Below are 15,500 nucleotides of genomic sequence, written 5' to 3' on the forward strand. Positions count from 1 at the left end.
GATCAGGACCTCCAATATGGCTTCCAGAGGGTGCGTTGCATTAGGTGAACCTTCTGCATGCAGGTCCGCTCCAATCCTCATTCCCATTACATCTGTATTTTCTGCACCGTCTTCTGGAGCGAAAGCTGCGCAGCTTAGAGGGGGATTTTCTCCCTAAGCTGATTTATATCAGCTGATAGCCCTGTCATGAAGCAAGGCGGCGGAATGAATGGGTGAAGAGACAGATGAAGGGGAGAAAGAGGATCGTGTGGGAATGAGGAACAGTCGCATTAATATCAATTTGAATAGCAATACCTCAGGAGAGGCTCGCTTTTGTTTTGTGCCTCAAGTTGTGTTTTAATGGGACGGGCGGAGAAAAGGAAGAGGGCAGAGTTCAACCTAGAGCCGCGTGGACGGCCGGCCGGAGATAGGAGGCGTATATAGACCAGGTGAAGAAGGCTAAAGGATTAAAAGACAGGTGGGAGAGAAAAACAGAACAGGGACGAGGATTTTGATGGAAGAGGGGAAACCGAACAATAACACATCAGGATGGATTGTAAATGACACAAAAACTGCGCGGCGACAAATGACAGCAGACGGAGCCGCAGTCGTGCTCAGTTATTACGGAGAAGAGAATGTACAAATCCAGACCTTAAATGGAAAATGTGAATGTGCCATGTCGCTGTCAGCTTTAGTGAAGTGATAAATGTACAGCGCGGTGACCCCTTCTGCACATTATTCCCTTGTACAAACATCCATCTGCCGGGCGTTAACAGTTGACAGAATATAGATTAAAAATTGGAGCGAAAGGCCGAAGAAGCCAAATGTTGGACGCTTTTATCTCCCTATAAACCATTCTTCCCTCCACCGCTGGTTCCTTCTGCTCATCTGAATAAAGTGTGTCAACACATGTCATTACTTAACAGCATGGTTTATTTTAATGTTCATTCCTCGCTGCCCTCTGATCTCGAAAACTCTCTTCATTTCTTTCTATTCAAGAGGCATTTTGTTTGTTTTTATGCAGCTTGGAAGTTCCTACATTCAGAGGAATCCCTCAAAATTACCATATAATCTGGAGAAAAACTTTAGTCTCTTTCGTAACTTAAGTTATTTTCCATTTTTACTAATGCCAGAGAAGTTTGTTGGAGGCTCACATGAGCCATGATCCCAGTTCATAACGGCTCACTCCTCACAGTTTTCCCTCACTGGTCTCCTCCTCGTCTTCCTCCCCAGCTGAAGAAGCTGCTGCTGACTCCTCCCAACATGCCTACGGGAGTCGACGTGCACAAAGACGGCGTCCACGGCCGCCGCTACAGCAACCGAAGCCTCCAGCTGCGGCCCGTCAGGCCTCTGGCTAAGGTGAGGCGCAAACTCTTCTTGCAGAAAACATGCAAACTCCCAACAGAAAGACCGGAAAGAGCGGTTCGGACTGTGGTTATCATCCGTGAGGATTTGAACCGTGCACCGTCCCTACAGATCACAGATCAGTTTCCCTTCCTGGACTTGCAGTGGGGTACATCCACCCTTTATACAGGCTTTAAGTCAGATATCTTTCCCTCTGCGTCGTCTCGTGACAACGGCGCTGTTCATTTTCCGAATGATGAATACTTCATTTTGGAATGCAAACTCCGGCAGCCTTCGAGCCGGCGGAGACCTTCAGCCGCTGCCGGTGATAGATGCAGCGTCGGGGCGGAGAGGACGTTTACAATAGCGGCCGCGATATGACTTTGCAGTAATGGGATAGCTGCTAGCATTGTGCTTCAAGTGGCCATTGATTACAACACCACTCGTTTATCTTGTAACAAGCATAAAGCATGGTGAGCCTTCACACAGACCGCTCCCGCTCAAGTAAGGAGGATACAAAGTACCCAGAGGAAGCAGCGTGGGGATAAGCCAGCGCTGAATCCATCACACACCCTCCTAACCCCGCTGCCGCTCTGTGTGTGTGTGTGTGTGAGAGGAGCTTTAGTTTTAGAGTAGCGTGGCTTTGCTGTGGCAGATGGCGGGAGTATTGACTGACAGGGCAAGAGGGCAACAGTGAATCATAGTCTCTCTCTCGCTCCATCTCTCTTGTATGAGTAATATGGAATCAGCCATTTCATTGCAGCTGCACACTGAATCATCCCTCACAAAGTCGGAAGCAGAATTTACTGCTGCGTGCTATGCGATCCGCTATCCAGGGCAGGAAATTGAAGATGAGCCCTCGTGCTCGTGGATGTGTGTTTTTGTCGTTTGGGTGGGACATTTTTCTTTCCCATGAACGACTTTAGACAGTGTGATGGTTTATTTCCCGTGCGAGAAAAAAGTATAACTGACAGAGGCTTAGCTGCTGTTACATTTTAATGGGAAATGCCACTCCAGAAGTTTTGCAATTGATTCTGAATGGGAAAACACACACACACTCACACACACACACACCAGCATGTAATGTGCTCATGCACCATTCTGAGCACTTTGTGACGTGAACCAGCGGAGGTGGTGATCCAGCAGCTCGACTTAAAGTTCTCACCTAAAGTTTTACACATATGTACATGATCAAGAATTGATTAGAGACGTATGAAGACTTTCAGACTACAATGTAAAAGGGAGACGTGAGATCAAGAGGACAGAAAATGATTAAAGATGCCAATGTAGAGATTACAGTGTGGTGGTTATATAACACTGAGCCAGTTGGCAGAGTCCAGTGATCGCTGGGCAGCGTTCTGTTTGATTTACTTTCTTATCTCTATGCTAATGTATTACTTAGTCTCCGAGATCCAACTCTAAACTAATCATATCTTATTAATCCCACTTGGGGAAATTATTTTTTTCTTCATTTTCCAATCCTATGTCATATGGTAGGCAGCCACACCAGGGAGCAGATGGGGGTCAGGGGTCATGCTCAGGGAGCCACGATGGTGACCTATCTGCTGCGGGAATTGAACCTGAGAACTCCCGATCCCAAGCCCACCTCTCTAACCAACACTCCACTTCTCTTCTTATGCCAACAAGACCCGAAGGATGAGGATGATGAAGAAATAAATCAAAGCCAAGAGTCGACCGAATCAAAGCCATGTGGAGATCAGATAACCTCCCCCACCCCCACCCCCACCCATCACCATCAGCAGCTGCTGTTGATTCAACCACGAGTGTGAAAATGACGCTTCATGTTTATTTAACGTTGACTTAAGTGACGGCCGTCCGTGACGACGGTCTCTACTGGGATAGCTGCTCTGAGTGTAGTCAGCGCTTCGCCACAACTGTCACGCTTCATTACCATAAGATCAATAAGAAACGGCGGTCCCGGTCCCTCCGCCCTCGGCCTGGGTCCCCTGTGACCCCCGGGCTGTGGGACGACCCCTCCTTTTTCTCCCCCCTTTCTGCATAATTCTAACTCAGGGATGGAGGGTCAGTGTTTCACGTCAAGCCTAAATCCATCCGTCTTCTTCACCTCTTCGTCCGGCAGCCTGTCAGGGGGAGATGGAGTCCATCCCATGGCTGGATCGGTCCGCAGCCAATCACAGAGCAAACACACATTCACACTGTGGAGGAAGTTAGTCACTGATTGGGATAAAACACTTGGTTTTAGACTGTTTGTTTACCTGAGGAAACCTGAGGAAGCAATGCGTTGTTTTTCTCAAATGAAGATGATGTGTTTTCTCTTGAGCCCTTGCTGTTGCTGGTTGATCTTCACCGCCTTCAGGGTGTTTGAACCGAGCCGTTCTGCGTGTCTCCTCCTTCAGAGCGACCTCCCTCAGGAGCGGAAGCCCCGGGCGGTGCGGCCGGCCGGACGCCTCTGCACCGAGCTGCATCGCCACCTCACCACCGCCCAGGACGCCGAGGACGCCCCGGCTAACGACACGGAGGAGGACGAGGAGGAGGAGGAAGACGAGGACAGCGAGTCGGAGGAGGACGAAGAGGAGGAGGAGGAGGAGTCCTCCAGCAGCGAGGTGGAGGGCGCGGCGGTGGCGGCCGTCCCCGCCGAGCCGGCCAAGCCCCAGTTCAGCTCGGAGAAGGAACTGCGCTCGGTGGTGGAGCTCATCACCTACATGCACACCTACTGCCTGCCCACGCGCAAGCAGCAGGGCTGGGAGCGCAAGGACCGCGAGCTGCCGAAGCCCCGGGCCCGGCCCGACGCGCCCCGCCCGCCCGCCACAAACTCTCACAGCAGAGTCGTGCTGGTGGCCGCTCCGGGGCCTAGCGGGGGCGTGGCGGGGACGGCCGGCGGCGCCCCAAAGAGGCTCCCCTTCGCCAGGCGGAGGGAAATAAAGGCCAACTCCCTCCTCCGCGAGCTCCTGCAGCAGAGCAGCTCCTTCGATGTGAGCAAGCCTTACAGACTGCACAGCCCTCCCTACTCCCACTCCTACAGCCCCAGCAGAGCGGCGCCCGCCCCCTGCGCCCCGGCTAAACCGGCCTCGGTCCAAACCCCCAGCTCCAGCAACCCCAAACCAGAGCTTCGTAAAGACTCTTCCTCCCCAGAGAGGAGACACTCCTCCTCCGAGCCGCCGCAGGGCCTGGAGGAGGCGGCGGAGAGCGGCGGCTCCTTCTCGGTGCGGCGCTCCAGGCGGCTGGCCTCCTTCCCCAGCCGCTTCGCCAAGAGGCTGCGGCCTGCGCGGGCGAGGGACGGCGAGGAGAGGGACAGAGAGGAGCGGGAGGACGGCCGAGCGCTGGTCAAGCTCCTGCCCACCCAGGCGGGGGGAGGAACCACGACGGAGACGCAGCCGGAGCAGCTGACAGCTACGCCTGAGCCCGCCAACCCCTGCTGCCACGGTGAGCCGAGCAGGAAACGCTCGGGCTGCGTTCACACCGCCGCGCTTCAGCCTTCAGCTCTCATATTGGATTTTACCTGTAATCTATACCCCGCCGCGGCACGCTCCGCCGACGGTACGTCATCGATTTCCTTCTCATCAGTCAAGACTTCAGCTCTAATTTAAGCCTGTGCCTCGAAAGTGTGACCGCTTGTTAAGATCCGAGCTTGCGTATCGACGACTTACCAAACCACATGATCGCTTGCCGTGTGAATGCAGCCCAGCACCGAAACACACACACACACACACCCATTTTCACACGTGCACACCCCCCGAGCACATGTAACAGGCTTTCTGTTCTGATTGCAGAGAAGCGGGCCTGCCTCTGTCTGCCTCTCAACCCCAAGTCCACAGGGTGAGTGTCTATATAAAGTACCTGAGCTGTGCTTCATCAGGCAGCTGCAGCTCGCTCAAAGCGCTCCTTCAGTTTTCGTGCAGCCTCCAGTAGCCGTGTAAGTGTGCTAAGTATCGTGGAAGCCTCCTTTCAGGAGTTTTGGGGGTATTCGTGGAGCAGCGAAAATATCTAGAAGTTCCAAATGAGCCTTTGTGTATGCTTGAAGGAGCCGAGCGGTGTCGTTCGCAAAAGCTGGATTTTCAAGATGAATATTCTAATTTACAGCATAACAACATGAACCGTTTCAATCGCAAGTTCACCGCTGCAGATTTTCTGGCATCACGCCCTTTAATGTCATTCAAGATACATTCAAGAAAAGTAATTTATACCTGGTTGTAACGTGCAGTCCGTCAAAGTCTGAACAAATATGATAGAAGATTTTAATAAAAGGACAGCAGCTTGAGATGTTTCGGACATCTTCTGAAGAGAGATTGTAGATATATTTGACGAAGGGTTTTAGAGATGAGGCTAACATTCGGTAGGAGAAGTGGGTTTGGGAGCAGTTGGAATATCAGTTGAGAAAACATTGAGAAGTGATTTTTATCCAGAAACATGTTAAAAAAAGAAAATTTACCCTTTTCCATCAATTTATATAACACCGCCATGTCAAAGCTTGGTGATCGTTGTTCGGCGTCACGATCTGCAAAAATATACTTATAAAAATGTGAAAACATCCAGCTGTAAGAAAAAAATATAAGAGGAATGCATAGAAATGTTGCCTGGGGTCTTAATGAGGTAATATTCCAGCGCTCAGCATGCTGCAGCTATTTTTACCGAGACAGTTTCAATATTTAGTCTCTGACATGAATTCAGGAGTCATTCATTCCGACCTACTGTAACACATGACGGAGGAAACACTTTCCACGTGACGGCAGCGGATTGTTTCCTCAGAGAGAGGCAGAGATTCCATTAAGGAGGATTGTTTCAGCCATAATAATCTCGTGCCTGTAAACATGCAAATCACTGGGTTAATCACCTTGGATGTAAATTATAAAAATCTGAACAAATTGATTTCATCCCATTTGGGTTATTTGTGTCAATTAGGTAATCTAATGCTACATAATCTGGCTTTATTTGGCAGTGTTGGTTCTTTGCTTAGAGTCGGTTGTTGGTAGAAAAGGCCTAAAAATCCTCGACAAAGAGGAAAGTCACGTAGAATCTTCACAAACAGAATTATATACCGAACGTAACTACAGACAGGTTATTGTTGTAGTTTTGTTTTTCACAGCATTTTGGTTTATAGTACAGATTTAGTTGTTTAGATTTAGTTTAGTGTCAGGATCACATGGCTTTGCCCTGTTGGACAGGTGCATTATGGGATAACGCACAAAGTCAGACCACATAAACAGGAGTCGGGGGAAGAAAAAAAAGGAATTTGAAAAACCTCATGGCCGTTCAGACCAATGCAGCTACGCTTAAGTTGTCCAAATGGGGCAATGTTTACTCTCAGTCCCTCCTGAGGAGACCCCTGGCTGTGGTACTGAGATTTCATCGGAGCGCCACAGCGCTCCCGCTCTCCCATCCAGACTCCAGACTGGAGCTCCTCCAGCTGAGCGGTCTTCCCGTGCACGGGACTGGCGTGCGTCCACCTTCAGAATGAATCCGTCTTCTGAAGCACCCCTCCTCCCCCTCGCTTAAAGAGAAAGAAAGTATTCCGTGCTCTTTATACGTTTTTATTTTATTCTCCTGCTCATCGTGGAGGGTAAATAATATCCCGCCTGGAGCCAATCCGCCCGCCGCAGCTCCCGCCTTTCATGGCAACCGAAGACGCAGAAACAGACAGCCGGGAATAGCAGAGAGGAAGAATAGGGGAGAGGACAGCCGAGTACATATGGTTGTTGTGATAAGAAACGAGGAGCGCCGAGAGATGCCAGTAGCATTGGAGCTGAGAAACATCATTCGAATTCAGCGGACGTCAGCCGAAACCGGACTGGTTTCCTTTCTGTTGGTCCTTTTTATGGCTCTTATTAGATTCATGCTCAGTGTTTCAGACCGTAACTTGGTGTGTGTGTGTGTATGTGTGTGTTTCCACCACCAGAGAGACTCAGTACAGCACCAAGCCTTTCGAGCAGACCCTCAGCGTGGACCTGTGTGGAACGGCAGGTAATCACGTCCCGCCTTCGCCGCTTTTTTAAATGATTTCAGCTGAATCAGTGAACGTGTGTGTCAGTCACCACCTGGATCTGTCTCCCGTCTCCCAGGTCTCACCCCTCCCACCACCCCGCCTCACAAACCTGTGGAGGACGAGCTCTTCAAGCCGGCGGAGGGCGGGAAAGGCGGTGGAGTGGTGAGTGGAGGCAGCAGCGGCGACGGCGGAGGCGGCGGCGGCGGCAGTGACTCCAGCGGGAACGCCATCGTGGCCGCCAAAGGCTCGTCCTGGCTGAGCCGCGCTCACCACCAGCGGAAGCTGCCGGAGCAGACGGAGCTGTACGCGCAGCTGCGGCGCATGGGCCAGGCCGGCGACGGCGACGCCCACCGCAGCTTCGGCGACCACGACTACTGCGCGCTGAGCCTCGGGGAGAGCCGCAAGCGCAGCGCCGCCATCCTGGGCGCCATGCTGCAGGCGCAGGGCGGCGGCGACGGCGCCCCGCCGCCCAGAGAGGCCGAGGACCAGCAGGCGGCGGACGAGAAGGGGCCGCAGGACGACGAGGAGACGCTGCTGACGTCGGAGGTGGCCGAGCCGCCGGAGCTGGTCATATCGTCCTCGCCTCCGTCGGACTGCCAGTCGGTGGCCGCCACGCCTCCAGCTTCCGAGGAAGAGGCGGAGCGCTCGTCGGCGTCTCGCTCGCCATCGCCAATCCTCCACCTGTGTCCCGACTCCCCCTCCAGCAAGACAGACTCCAGGTACGGCCTGCCTCCAGGAGGAATAAACGCCGGGGTCTAATTCCTGAACTGAAACCTTTTACAGTGAAAAATGTATCATTTCTAAGCTTTGAATCATGGGATACGTTATTTTGGTCGCCGGGACAAACAGAAGAGGCTGATGCTGGACGGGACGGTGATGCTGATGCAGACCGTCAGAACCGCTCGCTCGCCTCTCGCGTGTGAAAGAAAAAACTGAAGGTCTCCCGGCTGAATCTGCTCTGCAGCTGTTCAGTGAAAAAGCTCCAACCAAAACTGAATTCTTAGCGTGATTTGACAGTCTCGCACTGAATAAGGTCAGTGCTCATATTATTTCTGTACATGGAGGCAGTGACAGAGGGGAAAAGGTGGAAGCGGATGAGAAAAAGACAACGAACACCGAGCGCTCCTCTGCAGAAGGCCTTTTTTTTGTCGCAGTTCACCGTTTCTTTTTTTCCTCATGTTTGACATTTTCAGTTTCACCTTGTGTCCGCCCTTATCTCATTGGCTGTCCTCTCCCTTCTCTCCCCCCTTTCCCCACCTCGTCCTCCTTCAGCGAGAACTCGGAGATCTGTCCTGACGACAACCAGAGGAACAAAGCCAAGTCTGACGAGGTACAGCGAGCGGTCTCCTCCACCCAAACGCCTCACAAGCACACAAACTTTCCTTTACCAACAGTTAAAACTTTATTCCACCACACACCTGAGACCGTCATAGCGAGCGGGTTTCTTTAGTTTAAATCAAAGGCATCATGTTGTTTCTGTGTCAGTGCTGTTCTTCGTATCATTAAGTGGTTTTGAGCTTCAGAATTCCCCCCGTTGAGCTCATCTCGCTCCTCGCACCGTGAACAGAGGAGTAAATCCTCACGGTGGGTCTTTGCAGCGGCCATGTGAAATAAATAATGCTTCGTTTAGCATTCTTGATGCTAAAAACCTCCTGTTTTATTTATTTAGCAAAGACAGAGAGCGGATTTCTTACATCTAACTCACTGTAGGACTGTTTTCCTGTTGCTGCACCCTCATGCAGTTCTCCGAACCTGGAAACGCACTTTTCTTGTGCGCCAGTATAAAACTTCCCTCTGAGGCCCGCCCTGCAGCGAGCGCTGGAGCGTTTGACCGTCGGGCTGCTCGTCCTGCAGCCGGCCCCCTCTTTCCCCGCATCTGTCGGCATCCTGTGTTGTCCTCTGTCCTGACTGTTGCCATGGTTTCCCTGTTGCCAGGACAACTGTCAGGTGTTTTACATCCACAACCTGCCGAGCAGCGTGACCCAGAACATGCTGAGGAAACGCTTCCAGGTTTTCGGCAAAGCGGAGGACTGCAAAGTCATCATCTGCAACGAGTAAGAGTCCTAATCTGTCTGAGTTTGTATTCTGAGGTGCACAGATACCGCAACTTGTTTTTTTTTTTTTTGTTTTTTTGATGATGCAGCAGACCTGATTTCTGCTCTATGGTCAGCAGTGTGAGTGGAGAGAGAGGATAAATGCAGCCTTTAGATGTGCACATAATGTGCTTCACATTTAGAAGTACATCAAAATATTAATGAAGAGTATGGTAACTACATAATTTTCTGCAGTTTATAAACACATAATTTGCAAAATGCTGCCAAGTATACACCAGACTTTTTTAGAAATGAATTTTGAATATTGATGTGATGGACTGAAAAATAACAGACACATCTGATTGGATGAAGAGAATTCATGATCGGAAGCAGTAATTTAAATCCTTCTATGTGTATTTATTGTTTTTCATGTAGATATAACTGTTTCTCTAAGTAGTTTTCGTCTGTTGAAGACTGAAACTTTAGTGGGAACAGTTTTTCAGTCTCTTTTAGCGCGCGCTATTTCATTATTTGCCTGAAGTTCTGCTGCTGTGAACTCAAATTGTAAATAATAACCACTTGTGCTGTTTGAGCCTCTGGTCGTCTTTTTTATCTTCCAGTGTTTGCTGAAAAAGCTAGAAACCCTAAAAACATGCACAATAAAGGGCAGACGCCCTCTGAATGCTAACCAATGAGACGTCTGAAAGGACCCTCACCTTTTTTTTTTTTTTTTTTTTTTAAGTTTTCTCTTTGAACTCTGAAATTATCCACACGAGAAGAGACAAGAGCCCTGAGATGGCTCTGTTCTCGTCAGCGTCCTTCAACCAAGATCTGCTCACTGGCACTTTGACTCAGGACAGATTTCCCCCACAAGGACTCATTAAATATGACTTTAAAAAGTAGAAGTTCATAAGAGTGCTCCTCTTTAGTCGCAGACAAACCCAAACGTTTTAATCTTTGTTCCAGATTCAGATTTTTGATCATCTGTTTTAATATATTGATTTTTACTGTCACCACTGTCAATTTCCTTCACCTCAAAAGTAAACTGTCATAAAGCTGATGCATGTGTATGTGTGTGTGTGTGTGTGTGTATGTTTGCAGGGAGCGCTGCGGGGTGATAAAGATTCGTCAGCCGGGGGCTCAGAGGCACTGGAGAGAGCGAGAGACTGTTCTGAATGGACCTGCAGGCCTACGGAGGCTGACTAGAAAGCGCTACATAGACCTCGGTAATGAACACACACACACACACACACACACACACACACACACACACACACACACACACACACACACACACACACACACACACACAGAAGGTTACAAGTGTCACTTTGGAAAATTGTGTGCAAGCTGTCCAAAACGTGCTGGAGGCGGATCTTGGCTTGTAGCAACAGGAGACGAGTGTTTGCTCCATTCTTCAGCAATAAATTTAACACCGTGAGGGAGAAAAAATCCACAATTTCCTGACAAAGCAGGAAAAATGTCCCGATTCTTATAAAAGACGTCACAGTTTTGTCAGCCTGACTGTGGCACAGTAGATGGATGAGGGTTTTGGGCCCTGTTGGTGTTGAACGTCTTCTCTCAGTCAGACCGTCCAGCATGCTTTGCGGCCCTCCTGGCGTTTGTGCTCTTCTTGGTTCAAATCTGTTTTCACAAACCGAGCGGCGGCCTTGTCCGTGCGTGTGTTTCAGATGAGGCCGGTCCGGGTCCTGTCAAGAGCAAGTATGATGCACTGGACTTTGACACTCTGCTGAAAGAGGCCCAGAAGTCCCTGCACCGCTGACAGTACAGCGCCACCGACTGGCCAGCCTTAGTACATTGCGGCAAGACCCCTCCGACAACACGGCTCTGAACTCGAGACGGGCCTCTGAGTACCTCCATGCAAGGCAACCTCGCAAAATGTTTACATTTTTAACCATTGGGACAAACAGTAAGGACCTTGTTTTTTTAAGTTTCTTTCACCGGAGGATACTGCTTAAAAACGAGGATGCCACTGGGAGTCCGGAGGGGGGTTGAGCGACAACGGAGGAAACGGGACTTTAAACAGCAATGGTACAACAGCCACAAACGATAGTGACACAGTTCTCCCGCTGAACAACCGTGACAAACAAAGCTGCTTCCTGTCTGTGTTGGTGAAACCGTCGCCCTGCCTTGGACGAGCGGGCGTTGAGAGATCTGTAGCAAATCCTTGCTATCCCCCCCTGCGTTGCGTTGGTCGTCGTGGTGTGTGTTCCTGCGTGTGCGTGTTCTTTGTTCTGTTTGTTTTGTAAGAAAAGGAAGACAAAAAAAAAAAACAATCCCAAAAGAAGAAAAAAAATAACCCCTCCCTCCTTTCAGTCTCGAGTGGTGAACCTGCAAGCTGTGTTCGCTTGTGTGGTCGTATAACCTAAAAAAAAAAAAGAAAAACCCAGTAAAAACCCAACTCTGCTTTGTTTTAGCGAAAAATTGTGGATGTTATCAATTTTAAAAATCTATTGTGTGTGTGTTATGGACAAAGAATATAACAGAAAAAACATTTAACGTAATCATCCAATGACTGATAAAGTTTACAAACTAAAATGAAGAAAAAAAATCATGTTCTTTTTTTTTTTTTTGTAATTGTAGTGCTTCCTTGATTTGAACTATGCACTGTAAGGAGGTAAATGTCTCTGCTGTCCTCCACCTTCCCCCCTCGTAACTCCTATCTCCAACTCTGCCATGCCGACTCTTTTGGCCTCTGCTACTGGCTGCTGCAGGCTCTGGTGAACAGGCGCTCCGTGGACGCCACGCCGGCTCAGAAACGCCGTTAGTGACCGCGTTGACGTCTGACAAGACGTTTTTCAGCGCGACGAGCTGGAAATCTGGGTTCAAAATTCATGATTGTACTGGATTAAATCTGGATTACAGTCAAGTCATTCCTTGAAAGGCTAACGTCTTACTGTCTCATGAAGACATTTTAATGCAAAAAAAAAAATGTAAATTTGCTAAAATCCTGGTTAGTCCTGTAAGCTTATTGTTAAAACACAAGATTAAAGTGAGATTACCTCTAATTCCTTCATGCAACATTCCCAAAATCAGTAGTTTACTGACATCTATCAAAAAACAATTTAATATTAAGTTCTCAAAAATAAAAAAAAAAATGCAAATTAAGTCCAGTATTTAGCATATAGTATGTTCTCAATTAAAGTCTGGAATGGTACTAAAAATATCAGTTCCATCTAAAATATTAGCGGTCCGGTTTGCAGACATCAGATTGAAGGAAAACTGTTTGGTGCGGTCCTCTGGAACCTCCAGCTCCACCCTCCTCCCCCCTCCAGCGCCTCAATGCAGCCATCAGTGTTTACATTCGGACGGCAGCAAGCAGAACTAAAAATGGGGAAATTAAAGATGGTAGCCTCCGGCAGCGTTCATTTTACTCTCGGTATGAATTCTGAATTCACCGCTTCTGCACTTTGTCCAAAACCACACAGTCCGGTCCGTCGATTCTACTCTTCAGAAACTCAAAACCGCTGAAGCCAAGTCGCTTCCCGTAATCTCCGTAAATGGTCATCGCTCGAGGTCAAAAATTAATCAAAAGGAATGTACTCAAGAATTTGAATGTAATCATCGTGTTTTCCCCATTTCTGCTTGCCCAAAGATTGTGGAGCTTTTTTGGTGCTTTTCCTCAAAAAAAAAAAAAAAAAACAACAAACAAAAAAAGAAACAGGTAGATCTCCTCAGTCGTCTGATTGGCTGCTCCACATCGGTTTCCCACTTCTTGGTAGCGCCTTGTTTACATTCCCAGAAGCAGCCAGTAGCATCATGCCACGAAAAAAAAGGGAGAGAGCCTCCAAAGCCTGCCAACCCGGCGGTCCCGAGCCGCCGCCAATAACACAGCCAGGGAACAAGCAAGGGATCGGCTGGAAAGCAACACACACACACAAAAACAGAGCAATCGGCCGAGAGTCTGATTCCTCGTCTGGGAGGTACTGTATCAGATGAGCATCTCTACCTCACATCCATCCATCCCTGCTGCCGCCCCCCCCCCCCCTGTCTTTTTATCCCCCTATCCCCCTCTTCTACCGGATGCTCTCCCCTCTGCCTGCCCCATCATGCTTTGGTTCCTCATTGGAAGTGTTCTCCGTGTCGGGTTTTCCTCCACTACTGGGGCAGTTCCGGGTCGCGTTGGGGGGGTTTGTGTTTAAACTTTTGATACTATGACTCCTTCTAACCACTGAGCCCCTCGTTTGTTTGGGGGGGGGGGGGGGGGGGGGGGGGGGGGGAATAATCTCTCTTTCTCTAAACTCTCTCCGTCGCTTGCCTCATAGCGGTTTTCAAGCGTGTCCGTCTCTTGGAGTCTCGACCGTGCGTCCTCGTGTACCTGAGTGTTTCGTCTTCGTCTCGTGTTTGAGTTGGACACTGCTGACGCCTGCGGGTTGATTCGGGGGGGGGGGGGGGGGTGTTGCTGAACAGCGGCGCCGTCTAGGGGCGGGGGGGATTCGCCAGTCTCCTCCACCTTCGCTCGACTTGAAGCTTTCTTCGGGGACGCACCGCCGCTCGTGGCTCCTCAATAAAACGCAGCCCGACTCGCTCTCTCTCTCTCTCTCTCTCTGAACTTTAACTCTCTCCTGTCTCTTTCTGGGTCAAGGCCTGGTTTGTAGGTCTTTCCCCGTATCCTCCCTATGCTTTTTAACAAATAATCCCCCTCTCCTCATCCTCCTCCTTCTATCTAATCAACTCCTTGATAACACACACAAAAAATTGAATGTTTACATCACTTGATTCTCCTTTGACTTTATTAGGAACGCACACTAAGTACAAAGGCGCCTTATTCAGTGTTGAAAATAGAAACAGCAAATTGAAGTGGCCTGGAAGGACGCGTACCTTTCCCCCGGCTCACCGATGTCCAAAACTAACAAATACAGTTTAGTGCTATACATACTTACCCAGAAACAAGGTGTCGACTTTTAGAAAAAACGAGAAAAAAAAAAAAGAGAGAGAGATCAAGAAAATCTTGTGAATTGCGAACAACTGAATGAGTATTTGTGCTTAGTATGTATACTACTAAAAAGTGAGAGAATGTGCTGGTTTACATATTAAAAAAAAAGAGAAAATTAATATATGAATATATAATGTGTATATAGCACTATGCCTCATTGTAAACATAAAAATGTATTGTGTGTTTTTTTTTTTAATGGTGGTGGGTCACAGTTGATTGCTAATCAGGACAGGAGACGGTCAGGATGCTTTGGTTTCTGCTGAGGTTGTTTGTTTTTTTGTTTTTTTTTTTTAAGTACAGGGAGGAAATGAAGGGAAAAAAAATGCTTCAGACAAAGTCCAACACTGTAGTCCAGACAAAAAACACTCAAGGTATCCCTTTAGACGATCACACCACAAGGGTCTGTTTCTTTGCTGTTTATGAATAGACTTTTTTTGTTTTTTCTTGTTTTCTTAAAAAAGCAATTTGAGATGCAATACGTAATAATAATAATCTTATCATTAAGACAGCCTTCTTGGGAGAAACGGAGGTAATAATGTACAGCGCGTGGCGGGCTGCGGCTTCAGTAGGTTACTGTACTGTATGTAGACTGCCATTAAACCGCAACAAAAACACAAAAAAAAAAAATCCAACAAAAGAGTAATAAAAGCAAAACTACAGGACGAATGTGGTCAGTTACGTCGTAAACACACACACACACACACACACACACACAGAACAAGCCGTTCCGATACACTCTTGCACAAATAACGTCCCGAGTAGTGAAACCTCTTTCGTTAATACCGGTTTTGACGGGTTTTCTTCTTGGGTAACAGTACCTTTGGATAACTCTGGTAAAGGAACGTGTGAGGGAGGAAAGGATGGGAGGAAACAGGAAAACGTCGCTGGTTTGACCCCATTTAATCCTGACAGACGAGACGATGCAGCTGAGGTGCTCACTGTTGGAAATCCCAGTCTGACAGACGGGAACTTCTCCAGTACCGTTTATTTTTCTCTCCAATGACCAAAACTTGACAGTTTGATATTTTTCCCCCCAGTAATTCCCATTTAGCCTGCTGTTTTCTTAGATGCACACATTGTTTCTACGTGAAATCAAAAACAAAATTCAGGCCGATGTTTGAGGAAAGCTGGGATTTCTCCACAGTGGCTCCTGCTGCGCCGGCGAGGGTTCCTCCAGTGTTGCCGAGGTGAACGAACATCAGAAACTACCCCATATTTCATCATG

At 48.7% G+C, this 15,500-nt stretch overlaps 1 protein-coding gene across 1 annotated transcript in view; it reads left to right on the top strand.

Annotated features, from left to right (window-relative positions):
* The window catches only part of ppargc1b (peroxisome proliferator-activated receptor gamma, coactivator 1 beta), an 89,532-nt gene extending 76,505 nt beyond the window's left edge, over positions 1-13,027 (top strand). Inside the window, exons 4-12 of the mRNA XM_030111110.1 lie at positions 1,213-1,338; positions 3,702-4,728; positions 5,076-5,121; positions 7,199-7,263; positions 7,362-8,004; positions 8,558-8,615; positions 9,221-9,339; positions 10,420-10,544; positions 11,010-13,027. Of these exons, the coding sequence (XP_029966970.1) occupies positions 1,213-1,338; positions 3,702-4,728; positions 5,076-5,121; positions 7,199-7,263; positions 7,362-8,004; positions 8,558-8,615; positions 9,221-9,339; positions 10,420-10,544; positions 11,010-11,101 (2,301 nt within the window). The 3' untranslated portion in view covers positions 11,102-13,027. The remainder of the gene's footprint in view (positions 1-1,212; positions 1,339-3,701; positions 4,729-5,075; positions 5,122-7,198; positions 7,264-7,361; positions 8,005-8,557; positions 8,616-9,220; positions 9,340-10,419; positions 10,545-11,009) is intronic.
* Positions 13,028-15,500: the final 2,473 nt, after the last annotated feature.

The sequence above is a fragment of the Salarias fasciatus genome, chromosome 2 (assembly GCF_902148845.1).
Source record: "Salarias fasciatus chromosome 2, fSalaFa1.1, whole genome shotgun sequence".
NCBI classification, from domain to species: domain Eukaryota; kingdom Metazoa; phylum Chordata; class Actinopteri; order Blenniiformes; family Blenniidae; genus Salarias; species Salarias fasciatus.